This window comes from Euwallacea fornicatus, chromosome 13 (genome assembly GCF_040115645.1).
Source record: "Euwallacea fornicatus isolate EFF26 chromosome 13, ASM4011564v1, whole genome shotgun sequence".
Lineage (NCBI taxonomy): Eukaryota > Metazoa > Arthropoda > Insecta > Coleoptera > Curculionidae > Euwallacea > Euwallacea fornicatus.
The window spans coordinates 1,499,430-1,525,789 of record NC_089553.1 but is presented as its reverse complement, the minus strand read 5'-3'; the positions used below and the strand labels follow the sequence as shown (position 1 = coordinate 1,525,789).

Below are 26,360 nucleotides of genomic sequence, written 5' to 3'. Positions count from 1 at the left end.
GAATTATAAAGTAACGTTTCTCTCATCCATACTCAACAATTAGAATTGTTTATTGGAAGGTCAGCTTGTGTATTAGTTACTGTCTCTAGAGTGAAGATGTGGGTCTGGAAATTCATCACTTCTTTGATTTGTGACAAATTTCAGTAATTGAGGAATGCCTCTTCACAATATGTTAATTCTCAAGACCATTGGTTATGAAACAGTAAATAACGGTCAAATGAATAGAGCAACATAATATTTTTATTAAAATAAATCGAACAAGCCGCATTAAAGAACTACCTACAACACAAAACCATTTTATTGCATCTATTTATTGTCATTCTTTGCCATCGTGTTATTTAAAAAATTGCTAGGTAACACGTCTTATAAATATACCGCTTATTGTAGACATATTTCTGTTAATTTCCTTTGAACGAAAATTCAATAAGCCACAAATTCTTAACCAAAATCCATAAAATAATGATGAGATATTTGGGTTTTTTTTAGAAATAGGAACTAGGTTATGTTGCAATTCTGGACATGCCAAATACTGATTGGTAACACTGATCATACGTCGGAAATCAATTACGTCACCACATATATAACCTTATAAAAATAAAAATGAGGTTTAGTCATTTTACAGTATAATCTCTCGTTTTTTAATAAATCTGTCTTTGTTATATCAAGAGAGTTTAATAAAGAAACACTGCGTCCAGGCTGAGCGAAATAACTTAGAAATGTCAGCTCTGACGTTGTCAATTGTATTTCTTAATTAATTAAAAACAAAACACCAATTTCTGGATGAAATATGTACTAATTTTATTTCCTAGAAGTATTCCTCTTACGTACCCGATATGGAGAGTATTGGAGCCGAAGTAGGGCAGAAAATGAGGGTAGGCTTTTTTTGATTAGATCTCCTTTACCTTTCCGCAATTTTGAAATATATTTTCTAAAGTTGGTTTTATAGCATGTATAAGATAGTATAGAACATAAAAGGATGAGTTTATGGTTATATATATATATATATATATATATATATATATATATATATATATATATATATATATATATATATAGGGCTTATGCACCGCATAACATTTACATAATAAAACACATAAAAATCTTATATATTTTTAACTTTCTATGCTATTCTTATACATCATGTTTTGCATTATGCATTATATAAATCAAGAATTCAATTTTGATCTTTTTAATCCTTGCAGAGTGCCATTAAGGCCAAGTTGACGGAATTGGAATGCTATGTTGGTATGTAAATATATTAGTAAATGTTTTAATGTTTAAACACAACCTTAACATTTTAAGTCATCTCATACATATCTGTATGACACTACTAGGAGTTTTCAGGGAGCCCTCTTAAATACATATCAATGAGATGCATATTTTTCTAGTAGAGTGTATTATAATTTTTAATAGTATATAATATATGCTGATGTGTTTTAAATAAGGATTTAGTGTCTTGGCACATTAAGAGACACCTTTTCTTAGATGGCCATATCAACCATATATAGGTAACAAATAAAAACATAATTTCACAATAAAAACTTTTCAATTCAAAATACATTGATATGTACAGTGTGTCTACAAAAACTACTGTGACCCAACAGGAAATTGCAATATCAGCTTCATATAAAAAGTCTTAAAACTTAAATTTCAGATGATGAACTCCCAGATTACATTATGGTGATGGTAGCTAACCGAAGGACCAAATCACAGATGAATGAGGACTTAAATCTGTTTTTGTCAACAAAAACTTCCACTTTTGTTAACTGGTTACACATTGTGCTGAAAAAACTGAAAGAAGTGACTGTTACTAACCCTGATATATATAAGAAAGCCATCAAAAGGAAGAGTAATGAATTGCCAGATGATAAGAGCAGTCTGAAATTGAAGAGGGAAAAGTCTCATAAGAAAGTAAAGAGGGAGTCGGGTAATAGTGAAGAAAGTAATTCATTGACTGATAATCTTCCTCTTGTGAATAACCTAGCTGCAACTAGAAAAATCACTGTTGATAGGGAAAATCTGTCAAATGTACCTATTGGTAAAAAACTGAAGTAAGAAATTAAAAAAATCATAAGGTTGAAATGATTTTATTTCAGAAGATAATTTTGACATTCCCTTACTCTCAGAGGTTGCAGACAGTGTAAATGAGCAAGAGCTTCAGGACATTGAGAAGAAAATTAGGAATGTTAAAAGTCGCCTTGGGCTTTTGGTTGAAAGTGACGAGGAGAGCAGCAATGTTGAATTGAAGTTAGAAAATGGTAAATTAGTTGTGTATTTTCAGCTTTAATAAGCATTTTTGTGGTTGTTTTAGTGAATGAAGCAAACAAGATTTCTAATGAAAGATTTATAAAGGTTTTGGAAAATGAAATTTTGAATGAGGCAGATGCAAGAAAGTCTGCTGAAAATGATTATGTCTCTTATACACCAGAAAGAGAAAGTAAGTTGAAAGTTTAATTTTCATTAGTCATTATTAACAGACAGGTCTAGTGGGTCCGAAACCTAAACACAAAAGAATCATCTTTGAAAATAACATAAAACCCTCAGAGAAACCAAGATTTGATAGAGATAATAGGGAAAGGTCTACAGAAAAAGATAAACTGAGGAAGAGGTCTCCTATTGGACAAGATCCAAATAAGAGACGTTCAATTTTGGATAGATTGGGTAAACATTTTAGTAGCACTGAGAGGTCACGGTCAAGATACAGACACCCAGGGGATAGATTTGGCAGGTAGTTATTGTTTATATGTCCTTGTAAGATGTCTTTACATTAATCATAGAAGCCTGACTAGGGAAAGGGAACAATCTGAGAGATATGGAAGATTGGGGGAAAGAAATATCAGTCACATTAGAGACAGGAGTCCTTTGGAGATTAATGATAGAGCTTCTGACAGAGATAAAGATGCAAAAAAGGAGGTAATAACAGTAATAAACTTAACAGTGTCCACTCTTATCAAACAAAATATTTAAGGGCATTTTGAACCGATTGGGAGTTCAGTCAAAGGTTGCTGTAGTAAAAAAACCACCTCCCGCCAACAAAAGCGATGAAGAGGAGCAAAAATTGGTGGTGAGAGACGTGCAGAGCGCCATAAAAATCAAACCTCGCGTCATACCAAGTTATGTGGTGCAACCTAATAAAACCTTGCTTTTAAAAGCTGTAGCTGATGCCCAACGAAGTGTGGCACAAACTCCAAAAGTTGGAAAAGACCCAGAGTTACAGCTGAATAAGTCCCTAAATAAAAAAACCGCCAAATTAAGTAGAAAACTTCCAAGATTTGAGAATAATAAATTTCAAGAAATTGTGAGGCAATCTTCAAATCACATCAGGAGCAGGCTGCAACTTTGCAGTGACACATATGACAGCAATGGGGAGTATATTCCACAAATGGTGAAAACTGCAAACAGGGGTGCCAGGTAGGCTTATAAATTCCATATAAATTTAAATTTTTGTTGTGGTTCTTAAGGTTAGTTAGATCATTAGAGAGCAAATGAATGACAATTTTGTGTACATTTGAAGTCTAGTAGTTTTGGAAATGCGAAACTTTCATTTTACATATTTTTCAAAACTCCTTTGAAAACTGTTTGAACCATCCTGTATATTGCTTATGGTGTCATTTTTAGAGACGTTCCTAATTACGTACCCTCCTCAAAGGGCAATAGTAAAAACGAGACAGAAGCGAAAGAGAACAGTTCTGAGGGAGTTACGCGCGAAGAAAAACAACAATTTATTATTACGTTAGATGGCGCCGACAAACTAGGATTTCAAAGAGCATTGCCAAGCACATCCAGGTACAGTATTTATAACTCCGTAATGGACTATTGCTAATTTAAATTTTAGACACGACAATGATGCAAAAAAACGCGGCCCGTCTCCGATAATTTTCGATAAAGTAGAAAGGACGGGGTCGAAAAAAGCAAGCTCTAGACGAGATATTCCTGATAAATTACCCATTGTACGAGCACCTCTGTCTATTAAAAACAAAGAAAGGTACTTTATCAGTTTTTGGAAATTTTATTATAAGTAGGCTCGATTTTTGTTAAAAATTGTAAAAATAGTAATTTTTTTTTAAAGAGACTCAAAAAAGTTAAGTTAAACCTCAAAGACTAAATCTTAAAAATCTTTCTATTGGATGTATTACTCGAGTTTAGCCTATCAAGACATACACATACTAAGCTGGATATTAAAACCTAACCTAATAATGGCATTAAGTGCAAAACTTGGAAAACCCAACCAATAAAAAGATTCACAGATTTTATATGTTTACCTTCCATCCATTTCAGTTAACTGTAAATTTTCGTTTTTCTACTCTTCTACTTCTACTTCTTCTAATAACTTTTTTCTATCAAAACGTTAAAAAAGGTTTTCGCCCGGGCCGTTAATTAAGGATGAATGTAAAATTCATTTTTAACTGAGGAAATGCAATTCTACCAATCCAACAATATTTACTTATGAGTAAAAAGAAAAATTAATAATAAGTCTCAAACGTATAGATTATGATTAGATTGCAAGTTTTAACTAAATTTTGTTTTAAAAATGTGTTGTTTTTTAGATGTAAATATTGGCCTACGTGTAGGCACGGCGATAAATGTGAATTTGTGCATCCCGCGGAAAATTGTCAGATGTTTCCGCAGTGTAGTTACGGAGACAAATGTCTGTTTTTGCACCCAAACTGTAAATTCGGCCCTTCCTGCACTAAAAGGGATTGCGTTTATAATCACGTTTCCAAATCTGCCATTTCTGGCAAGTTAATTTGCATACATTATAAATTTTTTTCTTAAACTTTTAACTTTTAGGTCCCAAAATTTTGATATCATCAGTGGGACAAACCTGCAAATTCTACCCCAATTGTACTAGCTTGAGTTGTCAGTTTTATCACCCCAAGCCTTGCAAATACGGACTGTTTTGCAAAAATATGGGAACTTGTGCTTTTTCTCACGTGGAGGCGGTTAAAGGGAAGAGTTTAAGTTGTTGGACCGCTAAATAATAAGGTACGAATAGAAGTTTTCTAACCATTTTAGATTATTGCTTTGTGAATAAAATTGATTTTGAGTGTTATTGCACCCTCCGCCTTTCTCCTAGAATACTGTTATGCGGTGTTGGATTGTGAAGGATACTGCTAGAGATGTTTTAATGGTACAATAATTTTAATAAAAGAGAGAAACTAGACTTTTTCTTAAACTTCATACAGAGTTAAACGTTTTGCGTAACAACGAGTAATACAACACACGGAATAAAATCTGTTTGATTTCGATACACCAAACGTAACATATCTAAATTCAATATTAATTTTTTGAAAAAACCCCGATATTAATTTCTGATAAAAATTATTTTTCTTGCTGAAAAAAGTTCAATATTAATTTGTGAAAAAACCTTCCAAATGGTCATAGTTTCGAATTCATTTCGATTAAAATCAGAGGCTGGCACAGTTAAGACCTGAAACACAAACAAAAACTATTTAAAATTTTCGAAACAGTTCATGTTGCGATATCACTCTTCAACCACATTCAAAAATGGTCTAGGTACCTTAAAAAAAAGCCAAAACTGAAAATAATTTCGACTTTAAACTAAAATTCTAATTGCATCGTTTTCATTGACTTGACAAAACTTAACTGTGAACTACAAGAAACAATTTGAACTCACCCCATAGCATAAAAAGCGTGAGCCAAAATCACGTCAGCAACATATTTTGTCACTCACAAAATGACAATTGAACACCGCCCATTTTCATTCGTTAAGTCATAGATATACTAACAGCGTAACTCACTAGTATTTGAAACAAAAGAAAACCCGATTATTCCCATTATTAGCACAGCGCGAATTAAAAAAACGTTGCTCATCGACACGCCAACATTCGACTGAATCATCTACAAAGTGATATCGGTACGACTTGGCTTTTGTAAAGGTACAGCTGATCGATTTTAAAAACGTTACATGCGATGTTTCCAGATTTAGTGAAATGGGAGAAAAATTGCAAATTCAAGGTACCACTTTCGTTGCCAGCATACGTCCGTTTTTCTCGCAGAATCTATATACTAAAAGTATGTCAACCCTCTCAGCGATAGAATCATGTTCAATTTTAAAAGACCAAGAATTATTCGGTTTACAACAAATTAAACTCAAATCAATAACAACTATAGCAAACACTACCGGTATGTTAAATGTGCGAAGTATTTATTTAATTTTTTTCATAGAAATAATTTTTGTTTATTAGATAGAAGAATTGTTATAAGTTTTAAAGAGAATATGCATTGCAAAACTTCTTTCCTACAAAAAAGTTGTTCAAATAAGACTTTCATTTTTTGAAGGTTTACAATGATATATAAGAAAAATACAGGGTTGCCATTTGAAAAAAGTTTTCCTTGAAATGACGTTTTGGCTTAAAGTCACTATCTTCATGATATGTCCCCCACTTTAATGCACAATTTTTATTTGAAACTTTCGTATAATTTACTGTTTCTGACTAATTTTCAATCACAGCTTTAAATGGGACACCCTGTATAGGTAAGTTTTTTTAGAACACTATTTTCAGTCAAGTATTATGTAGTCAATTCAGAGATACCCTCTATAGCTATCTATCATAAAAGTCTAAGAGATAAAATAAATGGTTAAATGGGTAAAGTTAAAAGGAATTTGATGCTCAGTTTATTTTGTTGTCCAATCGGTCAATATGCACTTCAAATGATACGTATGTTCACATTAGAATGACAATTTAGTAAATTTATATCATTTACTGGAATTATTCAAATTAAAAGAATCATTACTTGCGTTAATTTAGTACCGTACTCATTGGTGTTAACGCAGTTAACAATCGGACTTTTTAAAGATTACTTATAGAGAATAAATTCTGCTACTATTTCTTCATTATTCCCTTTGTTATTAATGAAAAAAAAAACTATAAACAAACAAGTATTATTTATAATTTTAGGACTCTACAGGCTTTAACGTATAATTACGCAATGTAGATCTATTAATGTATTATAAAAATTTATTACAATCAATTCGTTTTTTGAATCTTTTCATTTTCTACATCACTTTGCTCCTCATTCTTCACAGTTGCCTTATTTCTACTTCTCACTTTTTTCTCCCTATTATCATCGTTAGTGTTTAATTTAGTTTTGCCAGGCAGCTGTTCCTTGGTCTTACCTTCCAGTGCTAAACGTATCGTATCGAGAAGGTCTTCATTTTCGCTCGTACTACATATTTTAGTACCTGAAATTAATTAGAATTCACATTGCTGCACAAAATAACCTAAATATTTCAATTTCATTTATTTACGTAATAACATGACTTAACTTGTATTATATTATATCACAAAAAGGAACAAAATAATTACAGTTTGCACCTTAATAGAATATATTTACTAAGAGAATTACTCGCGTCAACCGAATATTGCATTTTTAATTTTCTTCAAAAGACCCTCTTTTTCCTGTTTTTCTTCTACGCCCGCGTATGGCATTTCGTCTGGTCGGTCAGTCCCTGTTAACAAAGAAATTATTTTCAGCTATACTGAAACAAAGGACTGGTAGACCAGACAAATCCATACGTAACAATTTGCACAAAGAAAGCCCTACATTGTTTCCTTACCGTCAGTTTTATAAGTGACTCCAAATATTTGCCCTGGTGTGTCATCCTCCAATTCTGCATAAGCCTGTATTAAAGCCTTCTGCTTATCATTCAACTGCTTTGAAACCTTAATCTTCAAATTCACATAATGATCTCCATTACCAAAACCATTGACTTTTTTCATTCCTTTACCAGAGAGTCTGATCTTAGTATGTGATGATGTCCCAGGTTTGATCTATTTACAACATATATTAACAAGAAAATGAGTCAGCTACTATTTTACCTGCAACACATGATCTTCATATAATCCTTGTATTCTAATTGTTCCTCCCAATAAAGCCTGAGATACAGATATATCAGCTTCAGTGTGGACGTCAGGGCCGTCTCTTTTAAAATAATTAGATTTGTCTACTCTAAATGTGACAAACATTTCCTTGTTTCCAACAGACATTCGGACAGTCTGACCGTCTTCAATTCCTACAGAGATCTCTGAAATATATGAACCTAACATAAAGAATAATCACCTGCTGGGACTGGTACAGTAACAGTTTTTCTCTGCACTGTAGATCCTTTTCCTTCACATTCTGTGCATTTGTGCTGGATATACATTCTGGTTCCTTGGCAATATCTGCATGTAGACCTCATTATGAATGGGCCTGTTGTGATGCTTTCCATGCCAGTCCCTGAATCATTTAAAATTAATCTTAAGATCATATTGGTGAATTGAAAACTTACCATTGCAATAAGCACACTTTGTAGCACTGGTACCAAGCTCACAACGTGATCCTTTGCATTTAGGGCAATAATCAACAACATTTATAGTAACATCTTTGTTTGTACCTCTAGCTGCCTGACTAAAAGTAACCCTTAAAACTACCTGCAATGTTCTGGTTTTATTCTAAATTTTCAGTCAAATATTAAAATAGTACTTCCTGTGCCTCTCCAAAACCATAAGTGCTCTCTGCATAATCTTCAAAAGGGGATTTAGAAAATCCAGCATTTCCAAATATTTTCCTAAATAATTCTTCAGGGTCTATAGTAGACTGATATTCCCAGTGCTGACTGAAACCTTGAGGACCATGTGCTTTGCCAGTGCTCCCCATCCCCCCAGGATGGCTTGCTGTGGAGCCCCATGTATCATATTGTTTACGTTTCGCGTCATCCCCAAGAATCTACATGATTAAATAAATAATATGTAGTATAATTCCTTTATATTGAAAATTCTGTAATCTAAACCTTCAGTACCAAAGCTAGTTAAAATTGCTTTTCAAATGCTATCAAACTGACTTTTTTTTTTAGTAAACCTAATTATTTTCTAATGTGAAACACTTAATGAGGCAATTATTGCTTTGGATTAAGGATATTGTACTGAAAGTAATAAATTCTTATGAAGTACCTCATAAGCTTCTGAAGCTTCTTGAAATTTCTTTTGAGCCTGTGGGTCATCTTTATTGACATCAGGATGATATTTTTTGGCTAGTTTATAATATGCTTTTTTAATCTCTGCCGAAGACGCATTACGACCAACTCCTAACAGTTCATAATAGTCTTGTTTGGCAGCATTGAACAGACTCGTACTGTGAAAATTTCTTTTTGAAAAGTCTTTATTATCTGAAAACGAGACCTTTTTGTTAAAATGATGTGATGATGAGAATTGGCTGGACAAAGTAGGAATTTCAATTGAGGTTATAAAAACTTCAGAAAGGTCTTTAAGAGCCCACTTTAGAAGTGGAATATTTATTGTAGCATAGCAGTGCTTTTACGTAATAGAAACTTAAAAAAACTCACAGTTATGTACATGATTTGCGACGTTCTTGGTTGTGAACACATTTACATTTCGGCAATGATGGAGAAACCTGACCTTCTTAGGGACCTGGGGAACGATGCAAATGTGAATTTGGCGCAACCCTAGTAAACTGACGATATTTCGGCAAGTTGCCATCCCGCACTTTTCGAAAATGAAAACGAAATTCGCAATAGCAAACCGAAGGAAACTCAAAGGTTACCGATTTTGCAGCCCTCAAACCAGTCCGCCATTATTAAATTGATAAGGTTGACTTTAAGTCAGTGATGAGCGATAACAGTGACTTCCAGAGTCACCGGTATTTCCAGCGTGTTAATCTTTGTAATCAGTTACTGTCTTACAGCGCCTTATGTTTGATATTTACATGTAACCAGTAACGTGCCAATTTTGTCACATGGGGAGTGAGATGCAGTTTACAAGACTTTAAAATTTGTTTAGATTCTCGTAGACTCCAAGAAACTACATTTTTTCTTGATAATGTGTATTTTAGGGTTTTAGTAAATAACCATAATCAACGTTGTTTTTTCTTATTATGATAATTCATCACACGTTACAGTTTGTCTTTCAGTGCAGTGAAAATATAAAAAAAATCCATTTTTGTTATATATATTGTACATCAGATCTGTTGTGTTCCATCACAGATGGAAGATTTGAATGGAATAACCTGTTAAAGGGTGTTAATGTCAAAAGTCTACTAATAACTTCAATGAAAAATTTCAAAATAAATATTTTCACGTCCAAAGCATTATTTATTTGCTTAACATTACCGTGCGTCGACGTAGATAATGTACTTTAACTTAAAATGTCACGCATTTAAGTGAAGAACGTACATTTGACGACCCAGTTTTTAACTCACCGCGTTGGAATCGATATCGCGGTTCATAAGAAGCACAATCTACCTAATCATGTCATGAAATGAATCATCAATAGATGTTGCTTAGAAGAATATGAAGTCCGCCACTTTTTTAAGGTGATTGGGTCAAAATTCAAATTGTTGTAACAAGTTTTTTGCAGCATTTTTATGTTTATCCGATCTCATTGCTACACGTTTGCACTGAAACCGCGTTTAATGCTTTATTTTGAATTCGCGAGTTAAAAAAAATCCTCTTCAGTGCAGTATAATGCAGTTTGTGGCTTTGAGTAATATTTACGAAGCAATAATATAGTTATTCTTATTGCCTACAATAGTTCATAAAATGCTCTTCCAAATATAACTTTTGCGTGGAAGGTTCCGAATGATTTTTGACCTATCGTGATATCTTATTAAGAATTATTGACTCGTTTTACATTATGCACTTATACATTTTTGAGTAGAAAAAAAACAAATGGGGTTTTCATCCCAAAATTGTTTTTATGCATATTCTCTAAATCAAAAATTCTACAGAACTGTCACAGATACATAGCATTTCTTTCTTGGAATTCCCCACCAGCACATTAGAATTTTTATATAATTTTATGTGTACTTGTAGTTTTTATTTCCCAATACATGGGATGATGCTTAAATATACAGGTCATAAGAAAAATGGTGTTATAACTATATTAGGAGTTATTAAGAAAAACAATGCTGATGTTTTTGAAAGAGTTCAGTAGTCAATAAACAGATTTGGTCTGTGTATTCTAGTTGGTAGTAGTCATTTTAAACAATTTTTGTTTGGAGATGTGCAAGAGATTGAATTTAAATTTTAATCTTGCACATGGAGAAATATGAAAAAATAGAAGTTTAGTTTTTTAGTCGGTTTGTTGAAAATTTATGTACACAAAAGTTACTCTTTTGGTGTATTTTTCCAACAGATCTATTCTGTTGGAATGTCATTGAAATACTTGGATAAAATCTGACAATTTTAAAAAACACATTATCATAATATTAAAAAAAAAAGGTTTTTATTTTAACTTGGAGAATATTCCTGCAAATATGTAATGTACATTTAAGCAATTCTTTGTATAAGAAGTCAAATAAAAGCTTTATTTTCACATAAGTTATCCTCATAGTATCATTATTGCTTCATTTTAGATACTGAGCTGAACCTGAAGACTGTATTACGTATACAAGGTCTATTAACTGCAAAACATATTTTCCATAACCATTCCATTAAATTTTTTGAAATTTGAGGCACTAGAAACAAGTGGATTTTAAACAATAATTATTCATATTGAATACTCAATTTTTTATGTAGTTTATATCTTCAAGGAGGTTCAATTAATAAAAAGTCTTTCCTTATTGCCCTGGCCCTGACAGAGACTTATCCATGAACTTCTTCTTGGCAAAACACAGCCACCACTTGCTCGGCTTCCCGCTCTCCACAAACACTTTATCACACACTCTCATACCCACTTCTTGCCTTAACTGAGTGAGATATGCCCTCATGAATTCAACTTCATTTGGACTCCCTGGTTTGCTGTAGACTGAATTCAAAGGGAATCCTGCATCACCAGGAATATTAAATCTGGATATTGCTAAAGTGTACATTTCATTTTGGGCTTGACTCCTGTTAGCACATCTTTGCAGCTTTTTTAGGCACTCGGTAATATACAAGGTAATGTAGATGAGTAAGCGATCGGCTTCAGATTTTATTTCATAAGTGCGGAAGAATACATTCGCTTTGAAGTAGTATAGAGCCTCGTCAATTATGTCTTGGTCTGCGTTGACTTGCAGGGGGGCTGGGCCCCGAAATGATGTACGGATGGGGAGTATTGCCATATTGCCCACGCTCTGCTGGGGCTCCACGAAGCTGGAATGGTAGGCCGGCATTGCGTAGTCGATAGCAGAATTAAATACCCAAATAAATTAACAAGTGGAGTATTGTTTTTTTACTTTTTTTATTATTAATTATATGACTAATGAATTGCTGTCACAGTTTTGAAGTGTTGACTCCCTGATTTGACGCAGTTTTATCGCCATCTATTTGTTTTCATCACAAACGGAATAGCTGGGTTTTGTTTCTATCTTTGTTACTCCGTTCTCCTAAGACAGAGACATCCATAATATATTGTTTTATAACGTTATTCTGAATTTCCGTTATTTTTAATTCTTAAATTAGATGTGAAAAAAAATCAAATAAACAACAAAATTAAAATAATATTCCTCTTCTTAAACATTTTTCTTCTTCATTTTTAACATGAGAAACATTGAAATTAAAGCTAAAGTGACTAATTTGAGTCACCTATTACAACAGGCAAAAAATTTGTCTCAGTCCGAGCCAACTCTGATTTCCCAACACGATACATTCTACAACTGCACTACTGGGCGACTAAAACTCCGAAGACTCCTAAAGGTATTCTAAATAATAACCCATTACAACCACCCAGATTCAATTATATTACAACTAATCTCAGTCTGGCAGTGGTGAACTCATATTCTATGACCGACCAGACACTGAAGGTCCAAAATTATCTTCATATGAGAAGACAAACCTTTCAAACAATGACCAATTAAGCAGCTTACATAATGTCCTTGCAAAAGCTTTAGGAATTAAAAGTGAAGTTAAGAAAAATCGACACTTATTTTTGGTTGGGCAAACTCGGGTCCATATAGATGAGGTTGAATCTCTTGGTAATTTTATGGAATTAGAGGTATGTGGGCCAAGGGTTTGGTATGAAGTTTTTTTTATTAGAGTATTTTAAAGGTTTGTCTCAATTCAGATCAGTCTGAAAAAGATGGGGAGAAAATTGCATATGACTTAATGGCAAAATTAGGGGTTTCAGAAAAAGACTTAATTTCTGGTGCTTATGCAGATCTTTTAGCTGCATAAAAAAACTAATATAAGCAATAGGATAATATATTTCTTTACAGGTAAATACATAATTACATTGTCTACATTCAGTATAATATGCTTCTAAATGTTTTTTTTTTAATACATTTGCATAGATTTCTCTTTGGAAATTTATGGACTATTAAGTACGTACATCAGGATTATTAAGTTAAATAGAGGACACACAAACACTTACTTATTATCACTAACTGGGCTATACTAAGTATGCCTTTTTTAGAATTAGAACTAGTTATTTGGTACTTATAGTAGTAAATTTCTTACAAACTAGTGACTAGACTTGAACCCAGTGGAAAACCATGAAAGCTTTCCATTACAATGAAAAAATTAATGTAATGTTTGAACTTAAAATTTTTGGCTAAAACTAGTTAACACATAAAGTAAGTTCTCAATAACATTTAAATATAATTTAACATTATTCCTTATTGGTATGGTAGGGACAACATACAGTAAACATCTAAAAAAGTTTTTGAGTTGCAAGTTTCTATAACTTTTTGCTAAATCTAAAAACAAATACTTCACACATACTTTTATATGATATGTTCTAAATACTCTCTTTAGCTAGATTTAGAGCAGTGTTATCACAAAATGGAATGCAGAATAAAGCGACTAATTTTGTCCTTTTGTGGAATATTTAAAAGGATGAACAGTGTTCATATAGTATAGGTACTAAATATATAATATCCAGAGATTTCTATGAATATACTTCATCTTCAGCTCACAAATTTGTATTGTCCAATCGTCAGGTAGTATAGCAAACAACTTTCAAGTTTAAAATTTGAAAGTGAGTATAAGTAGGAGTAGGTAATTTGAAGCAAAATTAACTGGGAAAAGGCTTGTTTCTTCTTATTGCTGCCTCTGGCATGTTAATAATAAATTGCCTACCTACAAAAATCTATTGCTCTTACAATCTCGACACGATTAATCGCTGTCGGAACTGGAGGGGGAGAGTTTTCCTCCGGGAGTAAACTCCGACTTCGGTGGGCGCATCGCCGATTCAGGCACTGCAGGTGCAGGTGCAGGTTTGTTCACGTAAGTTGCAGTGGCGTAAGCGTTGGGAGATTGACCTTTAACCACTTCAATACCCACCCTGTATCCAATAGTATTTATAATAAAAGAATATTGTTCTCAAAAAAAAAAAAAAATCATTCTACTGTTTCTTACCTATACTCGTGTCTTGCCAAATATCGGACATACTTCTCTGGCGGTTCATCAGAATCCGAATTCTGTAAGCTCACACTCCTGCACGTGGTATGGCTTACTTGAGTGGCAGGCATCGTGAATTCCACGTAGCAATACTCTTCAAATTTCTCAGGCATCAAGTCGTAACTGGTTAAAGCAATCCGGCACACCATATTATGGGTGGTATAAGCTCCTTGACCTTCTTTGGGCAATCTTGGACATCTCCATACAATGGCCCTGTGTTGATGTTCATATTTGGCCTGCCCTGAGGTCACCTCTATTAAACTTTCCTGAAGATTGTCCATCGTCCCTAATATGCGTTCGATACCCTTAATCTTGCCCGTTCTTCTATGGGCGGATTTTACAGATCCATATCTAAAATGCTTCTCTACCCGGAACATGTAAATCCAATTTTCTGGAATTGGAAAGCGAATCATGACGTCCTCACAAGGAATTTGGCCGAGTTTTCTTGAAGCAAAACCTGGCACTAAAACGTCAGCTCTGAGCTCAATTCGAGTGCCATTCGTGCATATTTGAGCTTTCAATTGAAGCGGAAGTTCCCGATTTTTGGGAGGTCTCACTCGGAAGCGCATCAACTCTATGTAGCAGGCATCTGGGGGTTTAAATTTAATAATATGGGTATTTTCGTACTCGTCTTGTTGGATGCACGAGTGAAACTCCACTTGTTCCAAACGAATCCACTCTTCAGTTACCACAGGAATTATGTCATGTCGTCCTACTACTTCTTTGCCTTGCCGCCTCATGTCGTTTATACCTAAAATGAATCAAAATCTGGCATTCGTCGAAAGAAGAGTTTGATCTTTACCTAATTCAATATCAGGCATTCCGGTTAGAAACCCTAGGAAGAAGAGTCTTACTCTGGCGATTTGTCTTTCAATATAACCTTCAGAGCTTTGTTCCGCATACAACTCATCAACAACAGTGACCTGCACTTCTTCCATCTTGTAATGTAGAGCCCTGTCCCTATGGGCTTGTAGCCTAAAAAGGGCTTCCTCAATGCAAGTCGAAAACTGTTTCAAGTCCTCAAAACTTAAAGAACCAAGTTTCATGAGTTGGGACACTTGCGGGGCGTGCTCCACTGGAAGGCCTAATTTCTTAAGATCGCTGCCAAATTCTTTGACTCCTGAGAACGAATATAAATCCTACAGTGCTCAAATATCTGCACAAGTTGTACCTTGGTAATCCCCTTGTATGGCATAAGCTGCAAACTGACTCAATTTGTTAGTGATTCTTTCAGCTTTTTTGACTTGTCCAGGCCTCACTCCTGGTCTTTCTTTGTAAAAAATATACTGCAGTTTTACGGTGAAAATTTTTCCAAATTGGTCGTATTGTTGAGCTCCGATTTCTGATACTGAGTAGCAGGGTTGAAGGGGTAGTTCCTAAATATATTTGTTTGTGAAAAATTTTTGCAAAGGACATTGTATAATTATACTTGAAAAGGATCTTTGTCCTTATCTGGATTGAATAGCTGCAAAAGCACACAGTCGGGCTGATAGGCCAGTTTCACGATGATTTTCTTCCAGAATCTCTGCCCGGTTATCTTCTTCTTGTTGGGTTGACGTAACTGCATTTCCCATCCTTTTTCGCTATACGTTATCCGAGGGAAATCTTCCAACGGCTGACTCGTGTCTTCATCATAGAGTGGAGTTGAGGGAGACTCTTGAGAATCCGATCTCTTCATTTCAGCTCCTAGAATTTTTGATTAATCTTGAGCTTCGTGTTTTTTTTATATCATAAATCTTTTTTTTGCCTTGAAGTGAGGAGACTTCTACCATTTTCATGCTTCAAGTGTTAGAAAAAAAATGGGGGTTGGTACAGTTTTGTGAACGTCATCATCAACCCGAACTGTTTTGGTTATTCACTAAGAAGTAGAGTCGCCTAATTAAATTTTATTCGTGTTAAAGGAACTATCTGCTAGATATTAACTCGTGAAACTGTAATTTCTGTACTACGCAGGGCATGTTATTTATATATTTTTAAGTGATCAGTTATAGAAAAAACGAACTATGCCACTGAAATCTACAGGAAAAAATCTGTGGGGTACCGTTTACACTTTTTTGTTAATTTGGAACGATGATCGATTTTTAGGGGATCCTCTAATCCGTAATTTCATTACTTTATATAATGCACATCAAAGGAGCGGTGACAAATCTATTTATACCATCGTTCGTTTCACAAAAATTTCGGCCAAATCGTTGACTAAGACTCCATTCCCGTACTTTCATTAATAAGCGGCAAAAAAATCGAAAATGGAGCTCCCTGTATATCGGTATAAGACCGATAACATGTTATATAAGTATGCTTACCAAAAGGTACTGCAGGTTCCTGTAGAATGACCTGAGTAACTTCCGTTTGCTGGTCAAAAGGATTAAATCGCGGTGAAGTGTCTGCAAATGCCGCTTGCGTTTGCACGGGAGGAGGCGCAAGAACCGGAGTTATCCCTGAGAAAGCATTTTCCCCCTTGGGCCTAAAACCACCAAAAATAGGACATTCCTTTAATCGCTCGTTTTCTCACCTAATCACCACGGAAAAGTCCTTTTCCTCTTCAGAATCCTGGCTCTCTAATCGCTTATTTGGTGGCCCTTTCATTGCCAGAAACTCATCGAAACCCCCTTCATTCCCAAAACCGTTTTCTCCATCATACCCCCCGCCAAAATCACTGCCCCAAGCACTGCTACTATTTTGTTCTGTAGTGGTCCCGAAAGCATCAAAGGCGCCGTTTTTGTTCTCGTCTCCTTTTACAGATTCGAATTTCTCTGCAAAAGCGTCGAATTCATCGTTGAAGACGTCGTCTTGCCTGTTTACACTCCCGAAATCAAAAGCGTCATTTGACGCTACAGGGACTGGGGTTGGAGCCGGGGCTGGAGTGGCGAAAACCTCCATTTTGTCTATAGTAGTCGTTTCAATTGCGTCATCTTTGTGCAAATCTTCGGCTGCTGCAAATGGATTAAAAGTCACACTAGAGACTGACCCTTTGCTCTGACTGTCACTGGTGTCCATTTGCAGATCTGCCGGTTCAGGACTCAGAACGCTGTTGTCTTTGCTATTATCTTTACTGTTATCTTTACTGATCTCAGTACTTTGATTAATTGGAGTAGCTTCCTCACTTACAAAATCGTCATCGTCCTTCGGCAAATCTTCATCGCCCACCAAATTCTCTGTTATAGTGGGTGTTTTGCGCTCCGATTCCAAAACATTGTCACACAACAAATCGGGCTGCATAGACTCTTGTTTTGGGGTATTGTAAAGATTCAAAATGTCCGCCTTGGAGGCAACTTTAGGCTGAGAGGACACGTCAAACATATCCATGATATCGTTTTGAGCGTGGTTGGTTTGTGCGCTTTGAGGTTTTTCCTGAGTTGGTTGAGGAAACACATTAACCGGGGCTGGTTGTGCAGGTGGTGGAGGGCGTACGATATTAGGAGGCGGAGGTTTTTGAGGAGGTGCAGGCCGCGGAGGTCTTACTGGGGGAATTGGCCTTGGAGGAGCGACGTTTTGAGGGGAAGGAGGCCTCGGAGGGGCAGTTGCTGGGTTTTCGTTCACATCATTGGTAGCCAAAGACAACAAGTCGTCCGTACTTTCTTGAGGCTCACTGGGTTTATGCGTAGAAACATCGCTCACATCTAAAAGGTCACCAAATGTTGGCTCGGGAGTTGGGCTAGGCGATTGAAGATCTCTCATCGAAATCGGGCTCGGCGAACGAGTGGGAGGGATTTTATCTAGTAGATGAGAACTGGTTGCATCCATTGCTCCCATAACAGACATGAGGAGATCTTGAGTTTCTTTACTTTGAGGCGGTCTAGGTGGAGGAGGTCTTGAAGGTACTGAATGGTGGTGCGAATATTTCAAATCCAATTCTGTAGGCTTTTGAGCAGGAGTAGTACTAGTGGTAGTAAATGCTGCGGTATTACTAGTAGCTGGTGTGAAGAATTCTGTTGAGGTATCCATCATGAAGACATTGTTGAGTGATTGAGGCACTTCTGCCTCCGCAGGCTCCAAGTCCATTGGGTCGAAAGCGAAGGGATTTGAGGCGGCCACGGCTGTTTGAGACAAAAAAGGGTTGTCGTCACCGCCAGGCATATCATCCTCCATGAGGAAAGGATTAGAGTTGTTAGCAGCCTGATTCCCAGGACTGGTAAACCCATCTTCATAAAACAAAAAAGGGTTGGCAGCCATAGTTTTAAATAAGCTCAGACTCTAGAACCTTCAACTCAGCCCTGCCTGGCTGTATGTTGCAAGCAAAACTCGTGTCAAAAGGGTCAAAATCTTCTTGTTCAGCTTCAATGTTTCGTCTTTCCGGTTGCGGTGATAACGGTTTCTCGATTATGGTGTCTCCGCTATGTACCAAAAGATCTTGGTGGGTTTGTAAATTCTCCGATTTATGTTCAATTAACTCATTCTCCAGCAGCTTTAACTCAGCCTTGCCTGGAGGGATATTTGCTGCTATGGAGGTATCAAAGGGGTCTGCGTAGGACAATACACTTTCTTCGGACAATATTTTTTCAGACGGAGTTAAGACTTTAGCCTCGGAATCATTAAATGCCGATAGCAAATCAATCTCTTTGTTTGATATAGGCGGTTTAGGTTTCACTATCTCTTTAATTGCTTCTACAGTTGCGACTTTAGCAACCTTGTCTTCGTCTCTAGGATCAAAGTCTGAATCTTCCAAAGGAATAGTCGCCTCAAAAAGCTCGCTTTCAATAATCCTCAACTCAGTTTTACCAGGTGTCAAACTAGGCACGAAAGAAGTGTCAAAAGGATCCTCCTCGGCCGAGTCGGGGCTTTTAATCGCTCCTGGGACTGAATTCTTGCGAACGTAGAACGGAGTTAACGGTTTGGAAGCTTTACTAGTGTCTTCAGTTGCTAATAGTAAATCGCTTTGATTACTAGGAACTGAGAAAGATACACTTTTCGAATGACCCACGTTCAAAACGTCAGGTCGGGACAAAGTCCGGGGTTTAGTGCTTTCTAAAGCTCGCGGATTGAAGTCGTCATCGTCGACTGAAACAGATTTTGAGGTTTTACTGAACTTAATATCATTTAAAAGCTCCCTTTCTATGTGCTTTAGCTCCGCTTTGCCAGGCGTTTTAATTGAGTCTGCAATGGAAGTGTTGAAAGGGTCACAGTATTTTATTTCGTTAACGTCTTGTTCGGTGGGTAATATGGGTTTTTCTTCCAAGTTAGATAGGTCACTTGTGCTTCCACCCAAGAGATCTCGGTGTACTGGGGCAATAAGACTTAGCTCTGATTCTAAAACGCCGACTAAGATTTTTATAGTTTAATATACGTTTAAAAAATCTTAATTCTTACCTGGAACTCTCTCGCTCAGTAGTTGAGCTCGTGGATCAAAATCTACGTCGTTTTCTAAAATTTCCCGTTCAATTAACTTTAATTCAGCTTTTCCAGGCAAGATATTGTCAGCAAATGTTGTGTCAAAAGGATCGATAGTATCTACTTCAAAGTCATCTTCTGTAACATTGCTAAAAATACATTGAACATTAAATAAACATATAGGTTTCTATGTAGTGTTTAGTCTATCTTACTCCTTTTCAAAGGGTTTCCAGTTTTTATCTGGAATACTTGCTGTGGTATTTTCCGGGAAAATTGACACTGCAGCAGGCGCTTTAGATAAGCTTTCCGCGGCTAAAGCTTCAAATTCCTTATCGTTCTCGTCTTCTTCGAACTCTTCTAATATTCGCCTGTTGGCCTGAACTGAAACTTCGACTAAATTTTACTTTAATTAAATTAATAGTCGATTAACAGACGCCATTCTTACTTGTTTCTGCAGGTTGCGGTGGAGGAATATAAAGAGTTTTACTTAGGTCAATAGGTTCATCTGGCAAGGGTATTTCGTCATCGTCGAGAAGTGTCTTAACTACCTGCGAAGATTCTCTTTGTTCTGTTCCGTTGATCGACGGCTCACTAGTGCTATCAAAGCTGCCTAGAAGCAAGTCTTCCTGTTTCAAAATTTGTCTCCTAGTTGAGGGTGGTTTAGTGGCACATGTGGGAAGCTGAATTCGACCGGTTAAGACTTCGACTGCAGCCCCAAGGGGCACGAGTTTCTTGCCTTTTCTTTCAACAGCAGGGCCTATTAAGGACGTATCTTGTGTGTAATTTGACTAATGTTATAGTAGAGCTACCTAGGATTGCTCTCTCAGCTATGGATGTGTCGAAAGGGTCGTCCCCTTCCTGTTTCTCAGTTGGAGAATCAGGGATATAAGCTAGTTTTACCTCTCCTGTGGCGATGGCATCTATGTAAGCAGTATCGAAGATGTCGTCTTCCTCTTCTATGATTCATAGTTTAAAAAAGAAAAGTTTTGTAAAGATAGTTTTACCTTCTTCAGATTCTGATTCGGAAACTTCAACAATTCCAATTTGAGGTTTCTCGACGGGTGCACAGGCTTCTTCTTGTTGAGCTGCCTGGTACTGAGTTTCTTCTTCTACTTTTTTCGCTTCGGTTTCGCTTGGTGGGGGGATACGTTGGAAGAATGATGTGCTCTGTCAGAGATCATTTTTATTTCAAATACAGCTTCAGCCCAAAGGAAATAATGACAAGAAGCAGGTAAATATAAGAGATTTTTATGAGAAAATAGCACCTTAATGCGGTCTAAATCGTCCTGAGTTTTCTTTAAGATGTCATCAACGCCGGAGGTCAATGAGAGGAAATTTCGCCACTCCTCGTTTTTAACTGGGGCCTCTTCGGGGTCAGCTGCGTGCTGCCTATGATTAATAAGAAGACTGGTATAAATTAATGATGAAAGAATTCCACAAGCTCGCCCACACAACAAGCCTATCAGTAGAGTTTTAACGAAAGAATATCTACTGACGCCGCGAAAAAAAATGATAAAAAAAGCAGTAGTAGAAATATAATGGATGCTCTTCCGCAGGGACGAGTTAAAAAATATTCAAGAGTTAAGTAGGGAACAGGAGTTACTTGAAAAGAGAATAACTACTTAGCATGTCTTTCCAAGTAATCGAGTACGCTTATCAATGTGGAAAATCAATGCAGATGGTTGTATGCCATCTTGTTTGTAGTTCGTGTCAAATAGAGGAAAACTTTGTCACTGTTAAAGCGTTATTACTTAGGGGCTCGATAGAGAGGTAAAAATTTGGAGTATCAGGAAGAAAGAAACTTCCATTGATAATTCCACGAAAAAGTACAAGCAAGTTTAAAATTAAATATTTCCCATTTGTTGGAAAAACGGTAAACGTTAAAACAATAAATTAGCAGTACATGTTTTACTTCATAGATATACATATATAAACTTTTTCATTAGTAAATAAAAAAATAGTAAATAATATATTCATAATTTTTAATATTTGTTAAAATATTTCTGTTGTGAGCTATACTTAGCAGTTTCATTAAGCACGTATGACTTCCTAATCACAATAATCACCAGCCGCCACTGGCCAAAAAGTTAAGCAGTTAATATTTCTGCAAGTTCAGTTCAATAATTTTCGATGTGACTTTTATTCTAAAGATACAGAAAATACTACGAAATATTCATAGTTTTTTGATATGAAGAGCATTCAATTATTTTGCAATTTATAAATGTATTAAAAACTAATTGCTTACTTTCTATACGCTTCAAGCTCTTCCGGTTTGAAGAGTTCCTCTTCCTTGTGTTTCGACTTTTTGCCTTTCTTCTTTTTCTTCAATCCCTTCGCAAGCTTGTGCATTATCTAATCTACTACGAACATTGAGGCTTCTGCAACAAAAATCATTATACATTTCTCAAAATATTCTCAATTAATTACCGTTCAAACATCTCTCTATCTCAGGTTTTTCGAATGTTTTCGCCCCCCATGATTTAATTATATATAAAAACGACACAACTAAAGCACTACACGTATTATCGATAGTCCCTGAAGGGCTTGAAGTACAAGGATGGGCATAGGGAAGACGCACAGTGTTGCCGTGCATTTGCGGTTGGTTATCGACGCCCGGCGTCGTGCCTGCGGCGCTTATTGATTTTCTTTATGATAATCTAGGACTTGAAAGATAATTTTCAAAGTTATATATTTCATTGCTTTTGGTAACGAGAATTTTAATGAAATGTTCTTTTTTTATAAAGAACTTGTCCAGATTTATTTTTCGAGTTTTTCCAAATCAATTGCAGTGCAGTTTCCTATTAGGACTTACTCACATTTTTAGCCTCATATCAGCATCAATAGTCCAAAAACACTAAATTCTACTCTCACTAAACCAAACTTTAACTCACTTATAAAATACCTAATGCCATTTCCCCACGTGGAGAAACACAACTTCTCAACTAGGAAATCCCGTTTAATGGCGGATTCTGTAGAGGGTTGATTTCACTCAAGTAGGGTATTGATTTTGCGCAAGGGTATGGATTTTCAGCCCTCTAGTAGCTGACGTCATTGTACAGTCCAATTGCTTTTTTGAAAAATTATTTTATTCATGTTTTTGTACAACCTAACACTAGTTGATTGATATACTCCACTCGTTCTTCTGCGTATAAGAGATTGGTCCAAGTATTTTCAGTGATCATTTCTACCTTGTATCCTAAGATTTCTAGATGTCGGTTTTTTAACTCGTCACGTCCTCTCAATCGCACATAGAACCTTGTAAAGGCCGCATCATTTTTGAGAAGAAGGGCGTATTTCCTACAAAACGGTTTTTGTTTATGTGGTTTATGGCAATAAAAATTCTTACGTTGTCTGAGGATCATCAAAAGCAGTTGTGAGGTTTTTGTTTTTGTCTAAATGGAACACAAAGTTGATTTCATACCCATAAGGAGTAATTACATTCTCTAAAATGTTGTCACTCCCTAAAGTTCCTATTAAATACCCTTTTACAGATTTGTGGAACGCATCAACCACATCATCTACTGCATCTAAAAATGTTATTCTTCAGTTCAAGTTTGCTTATAATACCAATACGTACTACTTTTTTGATATTCCTCTATGTATTTTTGATGAAACCATGGGACGTTATATTCGGGGTATTCCAGACAAACTGACCTGTTTAGTTGCATTAAAACGTTCCTAACTCTACGTGGATATATATTCTAAAACGTCGATAAGAACAGCTTTGCGATGAAACAATTTTATATGTTATTTAATGGCATCACTCACCCTAAAGTAGCAACTTGCTAGTTCCATATCTATTTTATCTAAAAATTCTACGTTAAAAATTTGTTTAACAAAACTTTTTGGCATTTGATTAAAAAAACACAGCGACAAAGCTGCTTGAAGAAATCCTAATCCGCTCATTCTTTCTTGATCCCTTGAACAATAACACTCATTAATGTGTGTTTGAAAGTGGTAGAAAACGATGCATTATTAAACGATCATTCTTGGAATTACGTTGCTTTTATTGACTCTTTCAATTGAACAATATGACTTTTGTATCTGCAAATTTAAATAAAATTTATTTAAAAATAGTAAAGAGCATTTTTATTTATTCATAAGCACTAAATCTCTTCCAAGCGTTCTGTGTATTCCTCGCGACTTCAAGCAACAACATAATGATTCATCAAAGGGTATTACTTGATTGTGTAGACCCCAGTTGTGAGTTAATTGAAGTGTGGCAAGTAATCTTAGGATCAGTTATTAGTCTCATTTAGCTAGTTTTCTTAAGAAGCAAAGAGAGATGTCCAAAAATGTTCATTTAATAATCGTTATTTCTCATACAAATTCGCTTAGTTTGCTTTTAGCCGTGAAGATTTGAGATTAATTACCCCTTACCTAATAATTATATCTGTCACAGTTTGAAAAAATTCTTTGTCATACACTGGAAGGTAATTTATTTCAAATAGCAAAATCATGATTTTCTCCACATTAAATCCTATAATATTCGTTTTATGCTGGAGAATATAATTTGTGCACAAATTCACTACTTCCGGGATTAACGATTTGGTCTGTTGTAAACTATAACACATGATTTCCATTAATTTTGAAGACATGTAAGGTGTTTCCTTTAAGCCCACAAGGATATCATTAATCAATTGATTGTCATAATTATTCCTTAAAATTGCGGATTTTATTAAGAAACCAAGTGAAATTGGATCCATTTCAGAATTAGCATAAATCCTGGCGGTTTGAGTATGTAGTATTGCGGAGATTTCCTTAATATTTCTCTCTGTAACCACATATGACGTTTTCTATTATGAAAAAAAAAATTAAAACCCAATTTCAATTATCATAAAATACACAAACCTGACTTAAAATCTGTAAACCATAAGAAATTTTAAAGATATCATTAGCCTGTAGTTGAGGAGCTAATTCAGTAAATTTTTTAATCAAGTTATTAATAAATTTTGGATTACAACTGCATACTAAAGCAAAAGCAAGTGAAGAAAACAGTTTGTATGGATAGAGAGTCAGCAATTTCTCCTTGTTTTCTTTCTCAATTGCATCTAATATGTGATGTTCAAAACCATAGTGTTTGTAACCAGGCATATCACTACAGAAATATAAGTAACTCTCCATCATTTGTGTGTTGTATTGGTCACTCTCTGCCTTCAGAATTTTGCATGCAACGTCCCAGTAAGCCTCACATAGCTTGGTATCAAAAATTTTTATATATGATAATATTTTCCTCAAAATAATCAAATTTGGCAGAGTGTTACTATCTCTCAAGTATTTCCCAATCTCCTGTCGAAATTGATTTTTATTAATTGGCGAAGAGTAAAATATTATTGAGGAAAATAATGTGAGTTTTTTTGTTTGGTGTATGTCAGTGTCCTCTATTTCATATAGCAGCTTTGTTGCTGCTCTTTGGATTACATTGAGAACTTCTCCTGGTTCTTGATTTTTAAAAAATACCTGAAATATTCTAAAATTTTCTTAGCTGCTAATGCATATAAGAATGCAATATTACATACATCATATAATTGGCACATTTCATTTATATTCAATATCTCAATTGAATCTTTCATCTTCAGAATGCATCTAGATATAGATGAAGATAGTTTATATCTAAATTGAGGTAAATTAAAAAGCGTCACAACTTGATTGAGCACTTGATAGTCCAAGCCTGTTAGTTTATTTTCATTCATCATTGAATTGACTTTAACCACATATTTATTTAAAGTTTCTTCTGTTAAAATATTACTCATTTTGTAGAGACATATAGTTAAGTCATTCAATTCATTAGGTGTATCAATAAGTTCTAGAAAGACGATTTAGGTGATATTTTTTATATGTTTAAACTTATCAGACACTTACCAATTTGCTGGAAAATTTTAGGGATTAAATCAATAACTATATAATAAGGACGTACACTATTTTCATTGAATATTACTCTTATTAATCTTGTTGCTATACTCAAGGAAAAGTTATCTAATAAGTGATCTCTTAGTTTGAGGGCTATGTTTTGTATTAAGTTGCTGCCCTCAGATAATCCAAGTTTGTTTAAATGTAAGAGAGTGTAGCTTAAAGAGACAGGTTCATATTCTTCTATGTTTGCTTGAATTGCCTCAGTCAAGATGTAGAACTCTTGATGTTCCAGTAGTTTTTTAAAAAATAAATCTTTTGATGATTCGTGTTCACCATAATGGTAATTAAATATTGTTTTTAAGTCGTATAGCACTGATACTATTTGAGTCAAATTTTGGTGTGAAACTTTATGTATATTGCCTTTGATGAAAGTAAATACTTCCTCAACAGAGGCACATTTCTTGATTTCTTTTGCATATATATCATCCTCATTTGCAAATAGGGTAGCAAAATATGGTTCAGTATGAGGGTAGACTCCAGTTATTTCTTCAACTTCTGAGATGTTTGAATACTTTCTAAACAGGACAGTCTTTTCGCCTAGTTTTTGTTCTTTCCATTTTAATGGAGAAATTGATTGAGCCATTTGGTAGCTCAAGCGGCGGTTATGCAGCGTACTTGAGTTTATGTAATGCACTATTTTATATATTTTGAATAAAGTTTTCGGAACATTCATATTTATAGGTTTGATGAGCTTTATTGGACTTATTGATGATGTTTACATTTTTTTAAGGTTATGTTATGTGGGTCATGAAGTGTCAAAGTGCGTGATTACGGTTAGGTA

At 35.2% G+C, this 26,360-nt stretch overlaps 6 protein-coding genes across 17 annotated transcripts; 2 read left to right on the top strand and 4 right to left on the bottom strand.

Annotated features, from left to right (window-relative positions):
• The first annotated feature begins 618 nt into the window (after nucleotides 1–618).
• On the top strand, nucleotides 619–8,973 carry Nab2 (Nuclear polyadenosine RNA-binding 2). Of its 9 annotated transcripts, none has more exons than XM_066288956.1 (13): nucleotides 619–872; nucleotides 1,203–1,245; nucleotides 1,655–1,927; nucleotides 1,985–2,038; nucleotides 2,100–2,258; nucleotides 2,312–2,437; nucleotides 2,482–2,728; nucleotides 2,778–2,913; nucleotides 2,969–3,411; nucleotides 3,619–3,786; nucleotides 3,836–3,985; nucleotides 4,548–4,738; nucleotides 4,792–5,164. In XM_066288956.1, the coding sequence occupies exons 1-13, from the start codon at nucleotides 834–836 to the stop codon at nucleotides 4,980–4,982; spliced, it is 2,220 nt and encodes a 739-aa protein (XP_066145053.1). In that variant the 5' UTR covers nucleotides 619–833; the 3' UTR covers nucleotides 4,983–5,164. The 9 variants fall into 9 exon arrangements, with proteins under 9 accessions (XP_066145053.1, XP_066145048.1, XP_066145051.1 ...); XM_066288955.1 differs by having other exon boundaries at nucleotides 620–872; nucleotides 2,097–2,258; XM_066288948.1 differs by adding an exon at nucleotides 8,472–8,973 and having other exon boundaries at nucleotides 621–872; nucleotides 1,655–2,038; nucleotides 2,097–2,258; nucleotides 4,792–4,986.
• On the bottom strand, nucleotides 6,892–9,503 carry LOC136342801 (protein tumorous imaginal discs, mitochondrial-like). 3 transcript variants are annotated; one of them, XM_066288958.1, is made up of 9 exons: nucleotides 9,350–9,503; nucleotides 8,958–9,172; nucleotides 8,491–8,733; nucleotides 8,297–8,438; nucleotides 8,086–8,244; nucleotides 7,845–8,038; nucleotides 7,583–7,796; nucleotides 7,341–7,474; nucleotides 7,069–7,207 (listed from the first exon to the last, which is right to left on the bottom strand). In XM_066288958.1, exons 1-8 carry the CDS (start codon nucleotides 9,501–9,503, stop codon nucleotides 7,377–7,379), a joined length of 1,419 nt encoding a protein of 472 aa, XP_066145055.1. In that variant the 3' UTR covers nucleotides 7,069–7,207; nucleotides 7,341–7,376. The 3 variants fall into 3 exon arrangements, with proteins under 3 accessions (XP_066145054.1, XP_066145055.1, XP_066145056.1); XM_066288959.1 differs by having other exon boundaries at nucleotides 7,080–7,207; nucleotides 7,332–7,474; XM_066288957.1 differs by lacking the exon at nucleotides 7,341–7,474 and having other exon boundaries at nucleotides 6,892–7,207.
• Nucleotides 9,504–11,227: 1,724 nt separating this feature from the next.
• On the bottom strand, nucleotides 11,228–12,239 carry LOC136342802 (actin-related protein 2/3 complex subunit 3-like). Its single transcript, XM_066288960.1, has one exon. The coding sequence runs from the start codon at nucleotides 12,112–12,114 to the stop codon at nucleotides 11,581–11,583; it is 534 nt and encodes a 177-aa protein (XP_066145057.1). The 5' UTR covers nucleotides 12,115–12,239; the 3' UTR covers nucleotides 11,228–11,580.
• A 144-nt stretch (nucleotides 12,240–12,383) lies between these two features.
• LOC136343133 (uncharacterized) lies at nucleotides 12,384–13,191 on the top strand. Its single transcript, XM_066289638.1, has 3 exons — nucleotides 12,384–12,637; nucleotides 12,699–12,935; nucleotides 12,989–13,191. The coding sequence occupies exons 1-3, from the start codon at nucleotides 12,482–12,484 to the stop codon at nucleotides 13,112–13,114; spliced, it is 519 nt and encodes a 172-aa protein (XP_066145735.1). The 5' UTR covers nucleotides 12,384–12,481; the 3' UTR covers nucleotides 13,115–13,191.
• LOC136343134 (protein stoned-B-like) lies at nucleotides 13,126–22,637 on the bottom strand. Its single transcript, XM_066289639.1, is given in 16 exon segments — nucleotides 13,126–14,222; nucleotides 14,297–15,089; nucleotides 15,141–15,458; nucleotides 15,510–15,714; nucleotides 15,768–16,024; nucleotides 16,642–16,802; nucleotides 16,851–18,520; nucleotides 18,522–19,597; nucleotides 19,646–19,815; nucleotides 19,879–20,059; nucleotides 20,112–20,423; nucleotides 20,476–20,619; nucleotides 20,671–20,833; nucleotides 20,932–21,055; nucleotides 21,912–22,044; nucleotides 22,483–22,637. Coding segments are annotated over 15 exon segments (5,847 nt in total). The 5' UTR covers nucleotides 22,016–22,044; nucleotides 22,483–22,637; the 3' UTR covers nucleotides 13,126–14,053.
• Nucleotides 22,638–22,730: 93 nt separating this feature from the next.
• LOC136343130 (FAST kinase domain-containing protein 1, mitochondrial) lies at nucleotides 22,731–26,353 on the bottom strand. 2 transcript variants are annotated; one of them, XM_066289631.1, is made up of 8 exons: nucleotides 25,529–26,353; nucleotides 25,186–25,472; nucleotides 24,518–25,126; nucleotides 24,047–24,462; nucleotides 23,435–23,585; nucleotides 23,244–23,367; nucleotides 23,013–23,193; nucleotides 22,731–22,963 (listed from the first exon to the last, which is right to left on the bottom strand). In XM_066289631.1, exons 1-8 carry the CDS (start codon nucleotides 26,250–26,252, stop codon nucleotides 22,756–22,758), a joined length of 2,700 nt encoding a protein of 899 aa, XP_066145728.1. In that variant the 5' UTR covers nucleotides 26,253–26,353; the 3' UTR covers nucleotides 22,731–22,755. The 2 variants fall into 2 exon arrangements, with proteins under 2 accessions (XP_066145728.1, XP_066145729.1); XM_066289632.1 differs by having other exon boundaries at nucleotides 23,247–23,367.
• Between the last annotated feature and the right edge of the window lie 7 nt (nucleotides 26,354–26,360).

Bases quoted from the DNA above. Each gene is read 5' to 3' on its own strand.
- Nab2 (XM_066288948.1), top strand. From the start codon at position 834: ATGGAGAGTATTGGAGCCGAAGTAGGGCAGAAAATGAGG. The intron at 2,729-2,777 runs GTAGTTATTGTT...CATTAATCATAG, and splicing joins CCAGGGGATAGATTTGGCAG to AAGCCTGACTAGGGAAAGGG. The intron at 3,412-3,618 runs GTAGGCTTATAA...TGTCATTTTTAG, and splicing joins ACTGCAAACAGGGGTGCCAG to AGACGTTCCTAATTACGTAC.
- LOC136342801 (XM_066288957.1), bottom strand. From the start codon at position 9,503: ATGGCAACTTGCCGAAATATCGTCAGTTTACTAGGGTTGCGCCAAATT. The intron at 8,039-8,085 runs GTGATTATTCTT...AGATCTCTGTAG, and splicing joins TACTGTACCAGTCCCAGCAG to GAATTGAAGACGGTCAGACT. The intron at 7,797-7,844 runs GTAAAATAGTAG...TGTTGTAAATAG, and splicing joins ATGAAGATCATGTGTTGCAG to ATCAAACCTGGGACATCATC.
- LOC136342802 (XM_066288960.1), bottom strand. From the start codon at position 12,114: ATGCCGGCCTACCATTCCAGCTTCGTGGAGCCCCAGCAGAGCGTGGGC.
- LOC136343133 (XM_066289638.1), top strand. From the start codon at position 12,482: ATGAGAAACATTGAAATTAAAGCTAAAGTGACTAATTTGAGTCACCTA. The intron at 12,638-12,698 runs GTATTCTAAATA...AACTAATCTCAG, and splicing joins AACTCCGAAGACTCCTAAAG to TCTGGCAGTGGTGAACTCAT. The intron at 12,936-12,988 runs GTATGTGGGCCA...AGTATTTTAAAG, and splicing joins GTAATTTTATGGAATTAGAG to GTTTGTCTCAATTCAGATCA.
- LOC136343130 (XM_066289631.1), bottom strand. From the start codon at position 26,252: ATGAATGTTCCGAAAACTTTATTCAAAATATATAAAATAGTGCATTAC. The intron at 25,473-25,528 runs GTAAGTGTCTGA...TCGTCTTTCTAG, and splicing joins TAAAATTTTCCAGCAAATTG to AACTTATTGATACACCTAAT. The intron at 24,463-24,517 runs GTTTGTGTATTT...TTTTCATAATAG, and splicing joins GTTTACAGATTTTAAGTCAG to AAAACGTCATATGTGGTTAC.